Consider the following 19080-nt stretch of genomic DNA (forward strand, 5'->3'; position numbering starts at 1 on the left):
CTTTGGCCCGAATTCACGAAGGTGGTACAAATGAAACCATGGTTTAAACCATGGACGAAAACCATGGAGCGCCAAGTGTCGCACGGAATATTTCGCTACGAAATTGGTCATTTCGTCGACAAAATGACCGCTTCGTTAACGAAATTATCATTTCGTGGACGAAATGTTCATTTAGTTACAAAATGTTGTTATTTCGTTACAAAATAATCATTTCATCGACGAAATGACTGATTTCGTAACGAAATATTCCATGCGACACCTGGCGCTCCATGGTTTTTGTCCATGGCTTAAACCATGGTTTCATTTGTACCACCTTCGTGAATTCGGGCCTTTGGGTCTCTAATTGCTTGATCGTGACTGGCTAGCAGACAAGTTGCGGTTTCACAGATGTTTTGTTTTTGCTTTCGTCATAGATTACTTTAGACAAGCAGTTTATAGTGTAACAACCTATGGGAGAGGGGTTTCCGCTGACAACAAGGTATAGTGTCACGTCTAATTCTTGTCGCAAAGTTAGAGACACGACATTTTGCTCCTGCAACAATTGCTCCGGTCTTGTTGTGTGGTGGTTTGTTGTTGTTGTTTTTTCCGAGGACTTCGGGTTAGGGTCAGGGTTGTGATAGGGTTTTAGGTTTAGTTAGATATGAGTATGAGGATTACTATAAGGGTTAGGGTTATGTTTGTGGGTACAATTTCTGTTTGGCTCAGCGTGCAGATATTTCATGGGAGCAATGTGGTCACAGGAGCAAATGTCATGGAACTCGCAAAGTTATCTATAATATTATGTCATCAAGGTGCAAACGCGAAGTCATGGCAGGCTGCGTAACGAACATTTATTTTTTAAGGTAAGCTTCAGCCGTCCGTTGTCCCAAGGGGAGACGGGAAAGAGGTCTCAATTCCCATTTCCCTGGTTGAATCTTATTTCAGACATTTCAGATCAAGATTTGGACAAGCATTCTTGTCGCCGTGAAAATCATTGTTGGTGTCGTTGTTAGCTCTCGTTGCTGATAATAATATGATTATGATGATGATCATAATAGAAATAATAATAATGATAGTATTGATGATGATGATAATAACAATAATAATGAACAGTAATAAAACAAAATAATAATAGTAATAATATCATTACCATTATCATTATCTTTATCATCATCGTCATCATCATCATCATTGTTTATCATTATTACATTGCATTGTTATTGCTATTATGATGGCGATAATAAATTGTAGTACAGGAACCTATCGACGGGCGGGGGCAATCAGTAAAGTGTGTGTGTGTGTGTGTGTGTGTGTGTGTGTCGGGGGGGGGGGGGTGGAGGAAGCGTTGTAGAACACTCACCACACAGCAGAGCAGCTGCCAGAACCACCAGAGGAGGAAGAGACCGAGGGCCAGGAGCACAAAGAAAATACCCAGGACGATGCCAGTGACGTCAGGCTGTCACATGATCAAATCACACACCTTGCACATGTTAACATAACTCTCCTAAAGCTAATTTGAACACTATATACAACACAGTCAATAACCGGACTACATCAGTTCATGCAATAGAATGATATTGTATAAATTCAACTGAAGAGGGATTCATGGAAGAGTATAATGTCGTGGGACTGCAAGCATCTTGTCGCCAGTCACGGAGTACAAAATTTGGCAATTTCCTTAGCCCGCCGCACACTGTGCGACTCACGACTGAAATAAACAAGCGTGTTTACTCTGAGGCGTAGAGATTTATTTCGGATCCAAAGTCTGTCAGTTGTATAGTCGTCGGGCTTTAATGGCAAGCTCGTGGGCTGACAGGGATTTGTTTCATCCGAAATCATATTATAGTGTTTGTTCCGTCGTCAGGGGAAAAACCGTACAATGTTCTCGTCGTACAATAAACACTACAGAGAATAAATCATCAACAGGAAAGGAAATGATAATGAAACTGACTTTCATTTTCTTTTCGTGTTAAAAGAATAAACCTCTCTGAACAATGAGTCGCCTTGGCGCAAGCACACTTGTTACATCAGTGCTCGATATTCACATGGAGAGTACTGACATGGAGGCAATCAAACATTATACCGAATCTCTAAGAGGAAATTCAAAACCACTTACCGGCGTACAGTCTTCTCCCGTGATGGTTACATTACTGGATATGAACGAAATGCCATTCACAGAAACCTGTAATACAACAAAACTGGAAGTGGGAAATGGAAAGAAGAACGTGACGTTACTGTCCAATGGCAAAGTAGGAGCATTATATATCCATGGCAAAATAGTCTTCACTGAAATACATATACAGTTAAGTCCACTAATATATCGAGCAATGTAATCTTTTCTTCCGTGTTGCTTTCCATATATAAACATTAATGAGTAGTCACGCATTGTTGGCAAAGCAACGTACAGATCTATCCACTTCAGTTTCCACAATGTTTGACAGCCATGAGGGATCAGGCAGCTTAGTAATCAAATGTGTATGAAGGTCATTCTTGACGGACATCAAGTTGCATAATTCTGCAATATTGTCTTTTGAGAGTGAATAACAAGACTGTGCCATATACAGTCATAGTTACATGTGTGTTACTATACATGATGTTTGTACTTCCGTCATGACATAATGTATCATTATTTGCACCTACAGTATCTTTATTTGGAACGAGGGAGGTGATTACGGGAATAACCCCAACTTTTGTGTCATCATTTTGAATTGTTGGTGAATTTTGTTTTGCCTCAAATATTGATTGACAAAAATGGAGACTTCAAATCGGACTGTCTAATATCCACAGTTAACTTCCAATAGACAATATTACGTGTTTGACAGGGTATATTGGCAGAAAACTGGGCAGTCTTTTTTTTTTATGGGGGGGGGGGGTTTTGACAAGAGGAGTCATTTGATGTGAACAATCTACATCTCAAAACTAGGATCAATGACCTGAATATTAGAGCACAGACACAGAAAAACAGTCACTGCTCGTTCATTATCGACATCCATTATCGATTTCACGCCTTTATAACATCCTCTTTAACGTAGATGCACAGGTGAAGAAGGTTGCGCTGACTAATTCTAAAACAGGTAGGATGAGAATAAATGAACACCATCGGTTTAGTCCTGGTTCTGTTTTAAATGCACAAAACACAAAACTTACATCAAATCAATGCACACTTCTAAAACTAAACTTTGAAGGGTAAGAGGTCGTAACTGCTAAATAGTACAGTATTAACTCAAAACAAAAAAACTTTTATACACATGCCAATGATTAGACTTTTTGAGCCGATGGCATCATTATTTTGCTTAATTTGAATAATGTGGTCATGTAAGATGTCACTGCTTTTATGACGAAAAATCAAACCGCTTTCATTTCTTTTGCCCGATTTTAATAAATTTCGTATTCTATCACGCTTCTGTGTGTGATTTAACTCTATTCATTAACCTCAAAACGAACATAGGATTGGATTTCCACTTTCTAAACTCATTTCATAATATTATAAGTAATTCCGCACCTTCCAGCTTCTTCGATGTGCGGCGCTGGACACACAAGCTCACTATCGGTGACTAGGTGCGGTGATACTTCTGTAGAGGGAAGAATATATCAGTACAGCTGGGCCCTGTTTCATAAAGCTGTTCGTAAAGTTACGTGCGACTTTACGAACGACTTAAACATGGCAAACCAAGTGGGTTTCCTAATCATCGTTAATTTCAAAAGCTAAAGTTGAAATTTGCAGATGATGATTATTCTTATAGAAATGTTGACACACGTTTTTGGTTGAAAGTGTATTTTTGCCCCAATGTAGATGAAATATTGACATACAGTCCTACTTAATTGTTAAAACGTAAGGAAAAAAATGGGTACACACTTTGGCACTTCATATTCCAGTCGTTCGTAAAGTCATGCGTAATTTTACGAACAGCTTTATGAAACAGGGCCCAGGATATCTATCACAGCAGCACCGTGGGCATATTCTATGAAGGAATTTTTCCACCTTCCTCCCAATATCTGTTCACTTCCGTCTCTGCATTATTTCCTCGTATGCTCGATTTTTTTTTTTTTTTTTTGATGTCACATTATCTCACATTATTGGCAAAATGGAAACTCACATTACAACTACTTCCTTCACAAGGAGGACATTCTGAATTTAGAGCTTTAATATCTCATGGTACTTTCCCATCCTATAGCATATTTTCAAGAAGGTCATACTATACTATACAGTGTGTCTCTAAAAAAAAAGTAAACCCAACTTCAACGGCAAATTTTCAGAAAACTATCAAATATTTACATATTATTTTTTCATGGTTAGATAGTCCAATAAGTCCTCTGTCCAATGATACCACGTAGGTTATGTAACTCTCATGCATGACTGAGCATGATTCAACTTAGTGAATGGGTGTGAAATCATCACTGTGGCAAGTTCCGTGATCAGCATACTTTCTCATATTGTACCAGATGGCTCTTTTTGTTGGAGGCTGCCTGTCGGGGAACTGCACCCGAAAAAGCCTCTTTAACTTCCACGAAACTTCTTGTTTCCTGGTATCGAGTTACCAGGAACACTCTCTGCTCAATTGTCAACTGTACCATGTTTGGAAAGCATGTGATGTGTGCCTGTGTCAAGAACAACCTTTGCTGAAGTTGTTATGCAGTCATAGGCCTAACAAGTGACAAAAATTTAACTTCAAATATGCCCTGAATGCATGACAATAGCAAGAAATAACTTGCCACAGTGATAATTTCACACCCATTCACTAAGTTGAATCATGCTCAGTCATGCATGAGAGTTGCATCTGGCCGACCCGGATAATCAATAACAATGCATTGGTGGTAATCATTTTCATATTTTTAAACAACAAGGGATGAACAACTAAACAGATGTAAGAACAAAACAAAGAAATACATCAATGATAAACAAAACACTACATTACATTACGAAGACAGTACAAACACAAAATGAGTTGTAATCATTAGATAAAATAAAATAATACCAGCAAAGCATGTCAAGAAGTTAGGAATGATAATTTTATATAAAATTCTCCTTAAGTTTACGTATGAATACATTAAAAGAGGTAGCTTTACGAATGTCTTCTGATATTGAATTCCATATAAGGGGGCCTTGATAAAACACAGATTTCTGAAATAACGATGTTCTTACTTTTGGCATGTGAAAATTCTCAGCGTTTCTGGTACGGTATGAATGAATATGACAATTTAAAGTGAAATTATGCAGCAGAGAATTTGGTAAAAGCTTTCTATGCCATAAAAACATAAGATTACCTAAAATATACTTATATCTATCATACAACGTTAAAATCTTTTGGGTATGAAAAATTGGTAAAGTGTGAGCTAAATAAGTTGAATGGTTGATAATCCTTATTGCACGTTTTTGTAGTTTAAAAAGTTTGTCTGAATATATATTTGCAGCACAACCCCAAACAGAAAGACCATATTCTAAAAAGGGCGCAATAATTGCATCGTATATCATTTTAAGAACTACGGTGATGGGTAGAGATTCAAGTCGGAAAAGTATCCCAATATTTTTTGAAATTTTATTGCATATGATATTTATGTGATCTTTCCAGATCAGTCTATTATCAATTGTGATTCCTAAAAATTGCAAAGACACTTCATGTTTAATTTCAGATCCTGCTAAATATACAGATATATCCTTTGCATCAAAATTTCTGTTGGTGAATATCATGAAATGTGTTTTACTTGTATTCACTGATAATTTATTCATATATAACCATTCAGAAATTATAGTAAGCTCACTATTGACTATCATTTGTAATGTTTGGGGATCATTATGAGACATAAAAATACTTGCGTCATCAGCAAACAATATTATATCTAAAAACCTCAGACGTATTACATAAATCATTCATATACAAAAGAAATAAAAGAGGTCCGAAGATACACGAAGAAAGGGTAGACGTGTGATATCGTAAGTAAAATCTGATACCCTTCCACGATTATTTTAAAACCAAGTACATTAATATTTTGATATTTGCGGCCCTTACCGTTTACGCGCTAACGTATAATCCCTTTTCTCTCTTTTTGATAAAGTCACGAGGGCGGCTAATTACCTTGGTCGTCTGTATCGTTTAGCCGGAAGTTACACCGGACCTTTGACACGTCCGTCGTCCTCGTGAATCCGTTACCATTTATGGTGACGTTGAAAGTCTCTGTAAGACAAGTAAGTATAAACATGATTTACAATGTACAAAGATATCCTGAGAGTTCATGTGAATTGGTTGGGCTTGTGGCAAATGAATTTACGACTAATGGTAAATCACTTGACTCAACATTTTCACAATAAGAGAACCAGTGATTGCGATATAATTATAATGGTAAGAAATACAAAGAAAAGTGTGAGAGAGTGGTACATTAAAGCTACCTCCATCAATAGAAAACAGAAACTCTTGGCCCTGTATATACGTCGAGATGCGGTCTTAGCATAGTATACCTTAAATCTTCATCTTAAACTCTATACATTGTAAAGACTACAATCATGACGATTTGTAAATGAAGAATGTTTATCAACGTACACAACGAGCTGCTCCCTCAAATGATAATGATAAAGAAATAACATACCTGCCAACATTTCAAGATGAAATATCTTACTCGTGGATTGCAAAAATCTTATTTTATATGCAAACTGAAGTTAAAAATATTACTTTCGGTCAAATCTTCAGAAAATACACATGAAAGGTATATCTAAATATTTTTTGAAAATCTGATTTTGCTATTTTTAACGTAAAAAATCTTACTGAATCTGATAAAATCTTACCAGTTGTCAAGTATGAAATAATACATTAGAAAAAAAAATGCCCGTATAGTGCTGTGGCAGAGTATATTAAGTTTGTGATTATCCCCTAATTCAATATTGATTTGATTTGATTTGATTTGATTTATTTATTCTCTGTATGCCATTTTTTTTGTCAAATACATCAACTTTCTGCAATTTCATTAACAAAGTACAAAATACAGGTAGTATACTTTCAACAATTTTCATCATTTTCATCAATTATACAATACATCTGTAGTATAATATAAAGAGTAACATGTTAATTTGCATACAGAACGATTGCCAATAATAAGCACAACGCTTGACTGTTTGGCAACCGATAACAAATAACATTACAATTAAGAAAAACAAGAGGGTCCAACATGATGCTCGTGGAATAAGGGTTAGAAAGAGAGAGAGAGAAAGAGAGAGAGAGAGAGAGAGAAAGAAAGAAAAGAATGGAAGGGGAGGAGATGATAAAACCTCCTGATACTAGACTCGCCAGATCAACTCGACATACCTCTATACCTAGACACATACATACATGCACATACTGTATTTATACTAATAAATTACAGTGATGTATTCACATATAATTGTTGCTTTTGTCATGTAAAAGTTACATTGAATGAGAAAGAGAGAGAAGGAGAAGAAGAAGACAAAAAGCAATCATCTATGCACACATCATAAATTTCTACGTGCCCTTTCAGGGCATGATATTACAGTGAACCATGATTTGCCCGACATAATATGTATAATGAACAACAGAGAAGGAATGAATCCCAGTGGATCAGAGGAGCACAGTACTGCAGGTGCATCCGCACGTGCAGAGACTCCGAAAGAAATAAACATAATAGATACAACAATGAACAAAGAATGAGTCATCAAATGTTTCTACAGAAAGTATCACCGGTACTGTGAAATCAACATTTTCTTTACTGCTTTTTTAAATGAATAAATAGACTTAATGTTACGTAATTCAAGTGGAAGTCTATTCCAAATATCTGGGCCAGTATGTCTTACGGTTTTGTGTGCTAGGAGTGTTTTGGGGTTATTCAAGTGTACATCCATTGCTTGCCTTGCTGGATAGGAATGGATTTCTGAGTTCAGCTGGAACATATCGATAAATGAAGAAGGTAGTAGATCGGTATTAAACCGGAACATCAAAAGTACATTTTGTAAAGTGTGGATGTCGTTCTGCAGTAGTTGCGAACATGCAGGGACTATAAGCTGAAACACATGTATGCTCTCATTAATGAAAATGTATAGATGTATCGTGTTCACTGCATGAATTTCCTCAATTCCAGCTGAGATACAGTAACTCCCTATACATTATTCATACAGGGATAAGAGCATTCTCCCTTTCCCGGAAGTCTTCATACGTACCTCCAGTACATACTACAGTTGGGGAGGCCGATAAAATTTCCACGCACGACGTGTTGACAATCTGTGGGTGTAGGAGGTGAAGGAAAAAAAAGTTGCTCACATTCTCATAACTGTCAGGAATTGTTGCTATCAGTCGTTACCATGTTATGCTAATCTGAAAAGGCAACTTCATTGATTGATTGATTGATTGATCGATCGATCGATCGGTTGATTGATTGATTAGAATTCATGTCCTTTTTGTGTTCACAAACAAGAAGCAAACATAGCGAAGTTACAATGATTGTTACAATGCAATAACATTGTCTTTTTTGGACGTACAAACATAATCGAAACGTATATTATAACAACATACATTTGCATCGCTTTATCGTTTCGCCACTAGCCAAATGGTTTCTATACATACAAGAATATCATAATTATTCAGCAGTAATCTATATAGATCCCCCTCCCCCATTTACGACGTCATCACTGCCAGATCCTTCGAATATTACATGTTTGTGTGTTGTGGATGTTTTCTCTTCGTTCGTTTGTTTGTCTGTTTGTTGTTTGAATTGCTGTTTATTGTTTATGACAGGAGACTGTGGGCAAGGTTAATGTCCCCTTTATTCATTCATTGTTTGTCTATTTATTCATTCATTCACTCATTCATTCATTCATCTATCTATTTTTATAATTGGTCTTACTATGTTCTGTGATACATCATGTTGTTCGTAAAGTATATGTGTATCATCAAATAACACCAAAATTAGAAACCTTGTCGATGATGTGGTCGAGATCGTTGAAAGAGTCCCCACGGAAGATGTGCTCCGATGACGGCTTGTCGGCAACGTCCACCAGGTCCCGGATGTTGCTCTGGCCGACACGCACGGCCAGGACGGACCCGCCTGCGTTGCGCACGGTGTTTGCCTGCATTAAAAAAAAAAGTCAGGATGATCATAATAACAAAGAAAAAATAAATACAATGAACGAGAAGAACTGTTTTGAAGCATGGCAAGCTATGAATTGCAGGGCGGGCGTTCAGCAACGCTCTAAGTGATTTTAGTACCACTGACCGACAAAGAATTACTGATTAAGTTTCATACCTTATACACATTTTGATTTCTAGTCAGAAGGTTAAGTTTAATATTGATCAGGTACTAAGTAATTATTAAGAAGGCAAACATGAGGAAGACAGATCATGAAATATAATGTCACTGTCTTGGGCGAGATATGCAGTATGTTTCACATTACAACAGTCATGGCATATATTTCAACATGACGTATGTTCTCGCTGTGAAGAGGATGGCAGCTTCATCTCATTCTACGCGCTTCCACAAAACACAAATTTATCGATTTTTTTTTTGACATCCTCATTTAATAACACCGAAGTTAAATCCACTTCCTTTGAGATTTGATAAATTCCAAAGGAGGCAAAATATGACACACCCGGTTCAGTATGCAATCGATTATTTAAGGCAATCAAGGACAAGTGTGGGGGCCACGCACATTAAGAACAACCACTCCCGGTGGTAATTGACATGCTGTAAACATTCGGTAACCATGACAACTCTAACGGCGCTGGCAACTTCACTGTAGCTGGGAGCGATGTCATGTTAAATCACTATCAGTGAACTCTTGTGTAACTATTATCTACAATGTCTTGATGTTATATAACCACTCTATTTTATTTTAACAGATTTGTATAGAAAATGAATAGCGTAATGCACGTTTATGGAAAAGCTTGTAAGGGGATGACATTTTTATTATCTCTAATTTTCAAAAATGAGGCTGCAACCGTGAGAAATGCGAAAACATTTTGGGCCACATAGAATCTCTATATTAGATAAAACTTCTGCAGCTCTTTTTGTTTGAATTTACTGCATGTATAGGAATGTTATTGTGGCATTTCTCTCATAGAATACCGGTAGCAATTTTCAGCACTCCTTCCTAACTCATAAACAGCTTCACAATGCATTACTTTGACACGAGCCCGTTTCATTGCAAACGATCAGCTTCAAATACACAGGGAAGCCAATAGAAAGGGGGAAAGGGGGGATCAACCCTTAGCATAGTGCTCCGAGCTCCCGCGGGGAGGTTAACCCAAAGAGACTTGTGCGGTAACCTGCCATCCAGAAAACCTAGCCACGTGACCTCTGTCGGGTCATTGAAACCATGGTTACAGCAGGAACGTGGGATAGTACATACTTATTGCACCATTCTTCGCCTTCAGTAGATAGCAGGAAGGAAAAATTCGTTAAGTCGATCAAAACGAGGCACTTTATATTCATAGCGATATGATTCCACCGTTTCATTGTCATCTTCTTTTCAGAGCCTTCAATCCTTTGAAGTTTATTCGCATTTTTTTTTCTGTAAATGTAACAGACGCACCACGAGTATAATAGCATGATGACTCATCGTTCAACGATTTTTTTTTTTCCTGCAGAGAATCGCTACGGAAGTTTGCGCACAGGTGTTCAAGAAGACATTTCCCCTGCGTAGTTGGAAGAAACAACACACAAAAAAATGGCAACTAGACCCCTGGGATAACAGGTTTTGAACCAAATTCAACACAACCTTCAAAGGCACATCATCCACGGTTGAAACAATGTCTTGTTGGAATAGCAAGGAATGATGTCATTTGCGGGTTATACGCGTCTTCTGTAAGCGGACAGCTCATAGCTCTGAATGACGAATCCACCTACTCGTCACTATCCGAGTCCTTTACTACATCCCCTCCATCTCTCTCTCTTTCAGCTGTGGATATAAATAAATTGCACATTATTTTCTGCCACATTCAACACAAAAGGCACTGCTAGTGTAGAAGTCACAAACTGCCATTTGTATCATTAACATCTACTGCTATCTGCACTCTCGTGATTGAGTACCGATACCTTGTCAAGAAGCGTGTTTGGGGTTTTCAAAGACAAAAATGTCAAGGGAATCCAATAGCTGTAAAAGTACATTATCTATTCATTGAAAATATGGAACAATGGTCCCGGATCTGCATGGATGGCTAGACAAGGCTTAGCGTATAGAGGTGGATTGACTTAGCTTTCGATTCGATTTCTGTGCTTTCGATTCGATTTCTGTGGCGTTTTCTCTCCTTTCCTTTCATTTTTTCCTCTTTTATTTTAAGCTACCATCAACGATCAAGCACCTGCTTTTTCCTCCTCCTCAAATTGGAATTCATTACAATGATGACTTCTTCGATCTCAAGGTATCTGTGCAAATTTTGAAACTTATCGTGACTCATACAGTAGGCCTAACTGCAAGTTCATTCTTAAGACTATTGTTCAAATACATTATTGACAGTAATATCTTATCCCATTTATACTGAACGTGTCTCGCTTCAGGTCCGGATGCTAAAGCGAAATTAAACTCCAAGCATAAAAGGTCGAAAAATATTGTGTCCGAACTAAAGTTTTTCGAATAGCCCACTTCATAGAAGGTGGTTCAGGTCCACATCAAGTCCGAGCTTACGTTAGTATAAAAGGTGTCTCGATTTTAGCTTGGTCAAGTCTTTCGACACTGAGTTTGTTTTCGAGTGTTTAAATTGAATGCACTCGATAGGAGCATTATTTTACACAAACTCATGCCATATGGGTCGAGAATGGCAGTTTTAAAACAATTCCGAGCTACATATGATATTAGGTTATGTATGTTCGTAATATTATGTACATAAGAATAATTTATGAATATCATAGGTGCCTTGAAGACTACACAAATTGAAAAAACGAGGAGCGAGACATAAAACGAATCTTTCTCGATGACTATCTGATATCGCCCAAATATTCGTTGATCTGTGACTTCGCTTTGACTGTTTGCATTAATATTCAAGGAAAGAATGGAGAAAAGAGAATATTCTCCAATAGTTCAATCGTAACGCTGCTTGATATACGTCAAATGCTAACTCAGTAAGATCATGTCGGAGTAGCACACCTTGTTGTAGCCACAAGCAATTCCTAATCTTCAATCTGGCTATGATTCTTTGCAGAATGAAAATTAAACTTAAAAAATAATTTCACTTGATATCTCGTTTAAAATACCGGTTCTGTGATGAATTCAGAGTTTATGCATGCTTTTTTTTCACAAAATTTGCCCTTAACAACCACTAAGTTTGCCGGAGGATTGTCTTTTCCTAGCAACAACTAAGTGAATTTCTGCCGGTGGAACACAATGGGAGAGAGCAGGTGAATGAAATGTTTCGTTAGTAGGCTGTACGAAAAGAAACATCCATATACATTGCAGAAACGGTCTATTTTGGGATTACCTGTGCGACGGCCTTCGTCTTGTCGTCCAGGACCCCGTCAGTTAGAGTGACGATCACGCTCGCCGTGTCGCCGCCTTCAATGATAAAAGAGCAAGCTCTGTTAGAGCTTAAACATAACACACTTTATATGTCTTTAAATCATAATTATTTCTAATCTGCTATATGATATATTCAGCTGCAACACACTTTGATATGGATCGTGAGCACTCAAAAACAAACAAATTAAAATTTTTGACGGAAAATGTTACCGGGCATCTTGCCAATATTGGCACAATCGTCAATGCTCTTGAACATTCCTTTAATTTACAGTTTAATGTTTGCAACGTACATAATAGACAGGTGTAAACGCAACAACAATGGAATACGGACTACATCTCTAAACATATACGAAAGAATGCTAGTCACCTGTTTCAAGAATTTGATTACATCTCTGAACAATAAGAAAGAATGCCAGCCACCTGTTACAAGAACATGTTTGCATCACAATACGAAAGAATGCTAATCACCTGATGCGAGAATTTGTCTCTTGGCCTCCTTGATACCGGAGTGCAAGTAAGTGCCACCGTCTGTGATGACGTCACGTAAGCGAGCGATACCATCTTCAAGCAATTTGCTGTCGGTCAGACATGGAGGGGCAAAATGAAATGCAACTGTTCATTCACAAGTAAAGGCGAAACAGAGGATTCTGAAGACGACTCTCGTTATAATGATGTCTTTCGTTATATCGAAATCTCGTTATGGCCGAAAAATAAACTATATATGGATATAATATAGATGTATAGGCATGTACAGTACGTAACATTATCATTAAGCATGTACATGAATTGCAGAAGAAGCCGTTTGGTACTATGTATTATAACATTTGACCATGTTGAAATTAATTGTTTATTTGATCGTTCCTAATAATGGCATGTCATGCAGAAAAGCATATTGAAATCGAGTTACTTTGTCAACACGAGTATAGTACTTTAAAATTGATAGGTATGAATTTACGTTCACTCTCAGTTCTAACGTTCTTTTTAAAATTATTCAACAGACATCATCAACTTGTCATGACTCCTATAACATTGCAAGACTTTCCAATAGCCTATTAGAAATGTATCATTGCCATAAAACAGGAATAGACATTTGAAGACACACTCACCGGTCTCCTGTGAGCTGGGTGATAACTTCTGCGTCCCCGGAAAATGTGATGAAGGAGGCTCTAATCTTGGAACTGAGAACAAAACGAAAAATTATCAGGATTTCGAAGACAATCCATCCCTACAGTTAGAATCATGCTCTCGCACTTGGCAGCTGATGATTTTACAACATTTTGAGGGTTTTGTTGCTGCTCTTTATATGCTTTGGACTCTATTGGATTTGGATTTATTTATTCATAAATATCTATCTATAGGCTATACAGTATGGATTCAAGACCAGCCAACTCTCTCGAACAAAATGTTTCACCCAGCAAAATGCCGGGGGTATTAATGAAAGTGATGAAATATTAGTTTATCAATGGCACTAAAGAGAAGACTCTGCTTAAATAAGACCAAATTACTCTTTTCATGATTGCGCATTATCAGTCGCTGCTTGAGATGTGCAGCTATCCACATGAAAGAAACACATTGGCCCTTTTTAATTACTTCATTATACGTCAAAGGACCAACAGCACTATTTTCCTAGAATTTGCTCATTGATGCTTTTTTTATTCCAGATCTTGCAAGGGTAATATTTCTTTTGGCTAATGCTCCTTAGAATTTCACTTCCTCACAGAATTAACTCACGTATGATGTTCATGGGAAAAAATCCATTGAATGTAGGCCTATTATATGCTTATATAAATACGAGCTCCGACGCAAAAGAAGGTTTGCTTTCACATGGAAGTTATATAATGTTATACACTAAATTGCACTAAATGTGTGTAATGTATAATTACCTAGTGAACCGGTTCAAAAGCGCCTCAACAAAATTAACGGTTTGTTGCTGAAACTGTTCCTCCGTAACACTTCCAGACCTGGCAAAAAAAAAAAACAACAACAACAACAACAACAAAAATGTTAATAAAAGTTAAATGAAACAGAATCCGTCATGATTATTTTGTTTTAAAATACATCAGGTATTGTCACAATGATATCGAACTTTATCCAACCCCCCCCCCCCCAAAAAAAAAAAACAACAACAACAACAACAACAAGACAAATTCGCATATGTACTTCATGATAACCATCACTATCATCGCCAGCATCGTAACTTATAGCCACTGTATAGTTCAATTACATTAGAACACTGACCAATAATTCTTGTACAAATACTGATCCAGACCAGAGACTGAATTCCGGTATACGCAGTAAATGGTGAACGGAATATCGTGTTTACATGCGTTGTTTAGTTTTGTTTTGTTTCCCGTTGTTTATCACGGCCGCGATGGACTTCCGGCAGCATGTATATTTACCGCAGGTTAAAACTCATCTCTGACTGACTAATGTGGGTAATCATCGTTTTGAAAGAATGTGTCAACTGTCAATTCAACCTTTGCACGACCACAAACTATCACAGAACCTCCGTTGCATGATTACAAACAGGTTGTCCAATCTAGGTGCAAAGTTGATGTCACCTGGGGGTGTTTCACGAAGTCTTAAGATTGACTAAAAATTGCGGTATGCCATTGGTTTCCCTGTTCAATTTCATCAACATAATCACCGCCCACTTCAAATTATCATTAATGTTTACAGAATAATTCCATTTTTATTTATTTCATCTTGTATTATCAATTTCATTTGCTACATGAAAAAAGTCTCCAAACTCTTCATTTTCATTAGAAAGTCGAGCAACATTGAAGACACACACTGTATACCATCATTTCAGTCAATCTTAAATTTCAAGTTCGATTTAAATTCTCGGTGAAACACCCTTCCCCCCCCCCCCCCACGACCCTGCCTGAAAGATTCATTCACCACTGTCTTGTGTTCAAACCGTTATGCCTAATGTGACAGACAAATTTACACACAGGCTTTTAATATCACGCATGTACCAATTCTCGGGAATTGATAATATTATTGACTTTTGAGAAATTTTTGAGAAAATGTTTTCCGAGCAGTTAAGCCATTACAGATAAACACACAAATATTTAATTTCACGCGGACATGCGGACTCCGTTCTTCTTCTTCTTCTTTTTTTATGACAAAATTAATGCGCTATTAAACGTCTTGGGACATTCCACCTGTTGTGGTTGTTGTTGCTACTCCTGTCTCTTTCCCACTTTACATGATGAATAATAGGCCTATTATGAAACCGAAGGAAAATATTTTTACATCATACCCAACACAATTTCACAGAGGATAACGTACCCAGGTCCTATAGAAAAGACGAACATTGCGGCTAACATGCTTCAATACATTAACTGTTTGGTTTCCACAGACACATTAAGTCAAAAAGATTACACGGAGTGTCGTTATACGGGCCTCAACGAGAAGTGATAACGCGATTATAACAAGAGAGCCTCAAATGCATTCGGTGCAATCACAGCCAATTAACCCATTCGGGACCATCATTCACTCAAGACTTTTGTCTTGTGTGCAACCACGTTGCCGGTGATAACGACAGGGTTAATAAGACAGACGACCGGCAATCTTGCAGATTTCGTGTCGTGGGATTGCTTCATTAGGGGAGATTTAGGCTTTAGGACAGATGAGGACTGCGTATACTTCATTTTTCTTCGAGACAAATTTCGGTCTCTCACGTGACACAGATTCAAATTCTGCTTTCCACCGAGATTAGGCCCCTCGCTTATTTTTAGGCACGAGATTAGCAACATGACCGCCAACGTCCGGTAAAAACTTCGATTTTTCTGTTTTTGCCCACTCGGGCTCTCGGTAACTAGTCAAAAACCTCTGTGTAATCGAAATTTATGTTCATCATGCATCAAATTATAGCTGTATTCAAACACTTCGAATTACAAAATTCATAACGTCTTTGACAAAAGATATGAATGCATGACAAATTTTGTTTACATCCACATTTAGTTTAATACGCCTGAAAACGATAGGCAAGTACTACACATAGTACTGTATAACGAAAGTTTTTGATCTGAATAATTATTACAATTTTTTTTCCCCATGGGAAAAAGAGGGAAGGGGAGTATCAGCAGTCATAGCATTTCGAAATCTTTTTGGTATCTTCAATTAAAAGAAAAAAAATACATGTCTCTTTGAAATAAGGAAAGAAAACTTGTAAAGTCTGTGTGTGTGTGTGTGTGTGTGTGTGTGTGTGTGTGTGTGTGTGTGTGTGTGTGTGTTTAAATTAAAAAGCCTCGTTTGATGATGAATGATTTGTCCCTTTCGTCTGAAGTGCCTCCCTGGTGTGATTCAACCTAGACGTATCTCACGTCCTTCGCGTCCAGCCGAGTCCTGCTGCTTCCTTAAAGGTAAGGTGTTCTCATTTACACGGGAAATCTCAAAAAGTAATTAATCTATTTATACATTCTGTAATGATTCTTACGAACTGGACTTATATGACTCTATCCAGTGTGTCAATTACTTCTGTGAAGTCAACGGTCTTCTTAAAGGCCACAGAAAGACATTATACTCACGAAGTGAAAACACCCATGAAAATAATAGTCAAGAACAAAATATCATTTCGCCGTGTAAGGAAAGAGAGATTTGACGTACAAAATGAATATTCACTCCTCACTAAAATGATTTTAAAGGGACTGTACAGTACTGGTTGAGGTAGGGATTCATGTTTTGAACATTCTTAAGTGAGATAATGAAAAGCCTCTTATGGAATATGAAAGCGCATGTAATTTTGAGAAGGATTCAACATTTATTTGATGAAAATTGGTTTTCAAATGGCTGACATATCCAAAAAAGTGCTAATAATAAAAGGCGACATGCCCCAACTTTATTAGTATCTCTTTGTTTCACCTTGTTTTTGGATGTCTCAGCCATTTCAAAACCGATTTTCATCGAATAAACTTTTGATACCCATTAGAACCGCATGCTCTTCGACATCTCATAGAGTGGTTTCTGAATATCTCACAAAACGTTAAAAGCTAAATCTTCACCTCGACCAGAACTGTACACACCCTTTAAACCTACGGGTGAAACTTTGCTTAGCAGAGAGGTAAAGTTCCTCCTTTAGTCCCAAAATACTAAACTAATTAGTAATTCGTACGTAAAATCCTTTCAAGAACACTAAGGATGCTTCAAAAGATGATGTAACAGGAGAGTTCGTCGTGGAAAGAGTTTTGTTGATTTTATTATAAAAAAAAAAAAAATCAGCAAGTGTCCTCAGCAAATGCCAACACAAATCAATGAGTCATACTAACATTCAAACAGGTTTTACTGATGTGGTCTCATAATGACTATTTTGGTCATGTGACTCTGACGTCATGTGATCAGAATTTTTTATTTCGTTTGTACATAACACTCTAAAGCTTTCTTAAATACGTACATTTAAGAGGAGGCACCTTATGTCTATCCTAGACATCACTGTCTGCAGTAATGACGAAAGCCTGCTCTTTTGGCAAAAATATTTGATAAGATCTGGCCCGTTCCAGGGCACAAATTACTATACATGAGTAATTTCATTGTAAATTCATTGTACGTCACAAATGCACCTGATCGATAATGTACAAAGACAGTTATGTTAATGATTCACTCACTCTCACTGTCGCAATACTTTTTGCTTTTGGCCCGATTTCACTAAAAACTGTGGCTGAATTGTTCCACCCTCCTCCCCCCCCCCCCCCCATCTCTTGGGTGCACAAACATACTTTCGTTACATTCTTTTATATATGTATTGGCATTGAGTTTCCTTATTCAACAAACTACAGTCTGTTCAACAGATGTTTACATCGTCAGAAACAAAGGTAAAAATGATACCAAGGTTATGAAACGTGTTTTGACAAACTCGATGACACAATTTCATTCTCTCTCTCTCTCTCTCTCTCTTCTTTTCTTTTGTTTTTTCTGATAAAGTTGACATCATCCCGGGAATTATCTGTGACCGCTTGACATAATGTTTTATTCTGACGGGTTCATATATTGATCGATGAATAACTATACTATACAGGGGAAACGAGAGTTTGGCTCAGAAGTGACTAAATTGTGCATAGATTAAATATCAGATATCATTCACCTGTGGAGCCACGTAATGACCCTGAAAGCATCCACGATTTACGTATTTACGATTAGAGCTGGTACAACCAATTAGGGAGCATGCAGTCATGTACTACAGTACTAGGCAACCTCGTTGGAGACGAAGGAACCTGTTGGCCAGGTGTAACTGTCTACTCCTGTAGCGTCAGACATCATACATTTTTGTTCAACAATCTGCCGAAAAAATAACAGACATGAGGAATTCCACGCACAAACCAAGAACTTAAATAAACAAAGAATGATAACCTACCAGCAAAATGATTATAAAAGGTTATCAGTTACCCCAACAATAACTACAGCCAATGGTTTCGAATGATGATGACATCACCACTTACGCTAATGATAATGATCAAGGCGCTAATAACGATATCAATAATATTACTATTGGCCGTGGTACCTTCTTGTACCGACAAATACTACTAGTGATGAAGAAAAAATAATAAACAATCGCTGGAGGCTATAAAGTCAAGATATTCTCGTGAGAAAGTGAGAAAAGATTTTTATAAGAATAAATGTTGTTTACGCAGTGTTCGTCTTTGTCAATAGTT

General features: G+C 37.4%; 1 protein-coding gene across 1 annotated transcript in view; it reads right to left on the bottom strand.

Annotated features, from left to right (window-relative positions):
• The window catches only part of LOC140229065 (anthrax toxin receptor 1-like), a 44291-nt gene that overhangs the window by 9864 nt on the left and 15347 nt on the right, over nt 1-19080 (bottom strand). The window contains exons 2-11 of the mRNA XM_072309323.1: nt 14311-14388; nt 13534-13605; nt 12896-13002; nt 12390-12463; nt 8894-9046; nt 8141-8201; nt 6054-6152; nt 3482-3551; nt 2096-2177; nt 1340-1435 (exon numbers count right to left, since the gene is read on the bottom strand). Coding sequence (XP_072165424.1) covers nt 1340-1435; nt 2096-2177; nt 3482-3551; nt 6054-6152; nt 8141-8201; nt 8894-9046; nt 12390-12463; nt 12896-13002; nt 13534-13605; nt 14311-14388 — 892 coding nt within the window. The remainder of the gene's footprint in view (nt 1-1339; nt 1436-2095; nt 2178-3481; nt 3552-6053; nt 6153-8140; nt 8202-8893; nt 9047-12389; nt 12464-12895; nt 13003-13533; nt 13606-14310; nt 14389-19080) is intronic.

This window comes from Diadema setosum, chromosome 5, assembly GCF_964275005.1.
Source record: "Diadema setosum chromosome 5, eeDiaSeto1, whole genome shotgun sequence".
Lineage (NCBI taxonomy): Eukaryota > Metazoa > Echinodermata > Echinoidea > Diadematoida > Diadematidae > Diadema > Diadema setosum.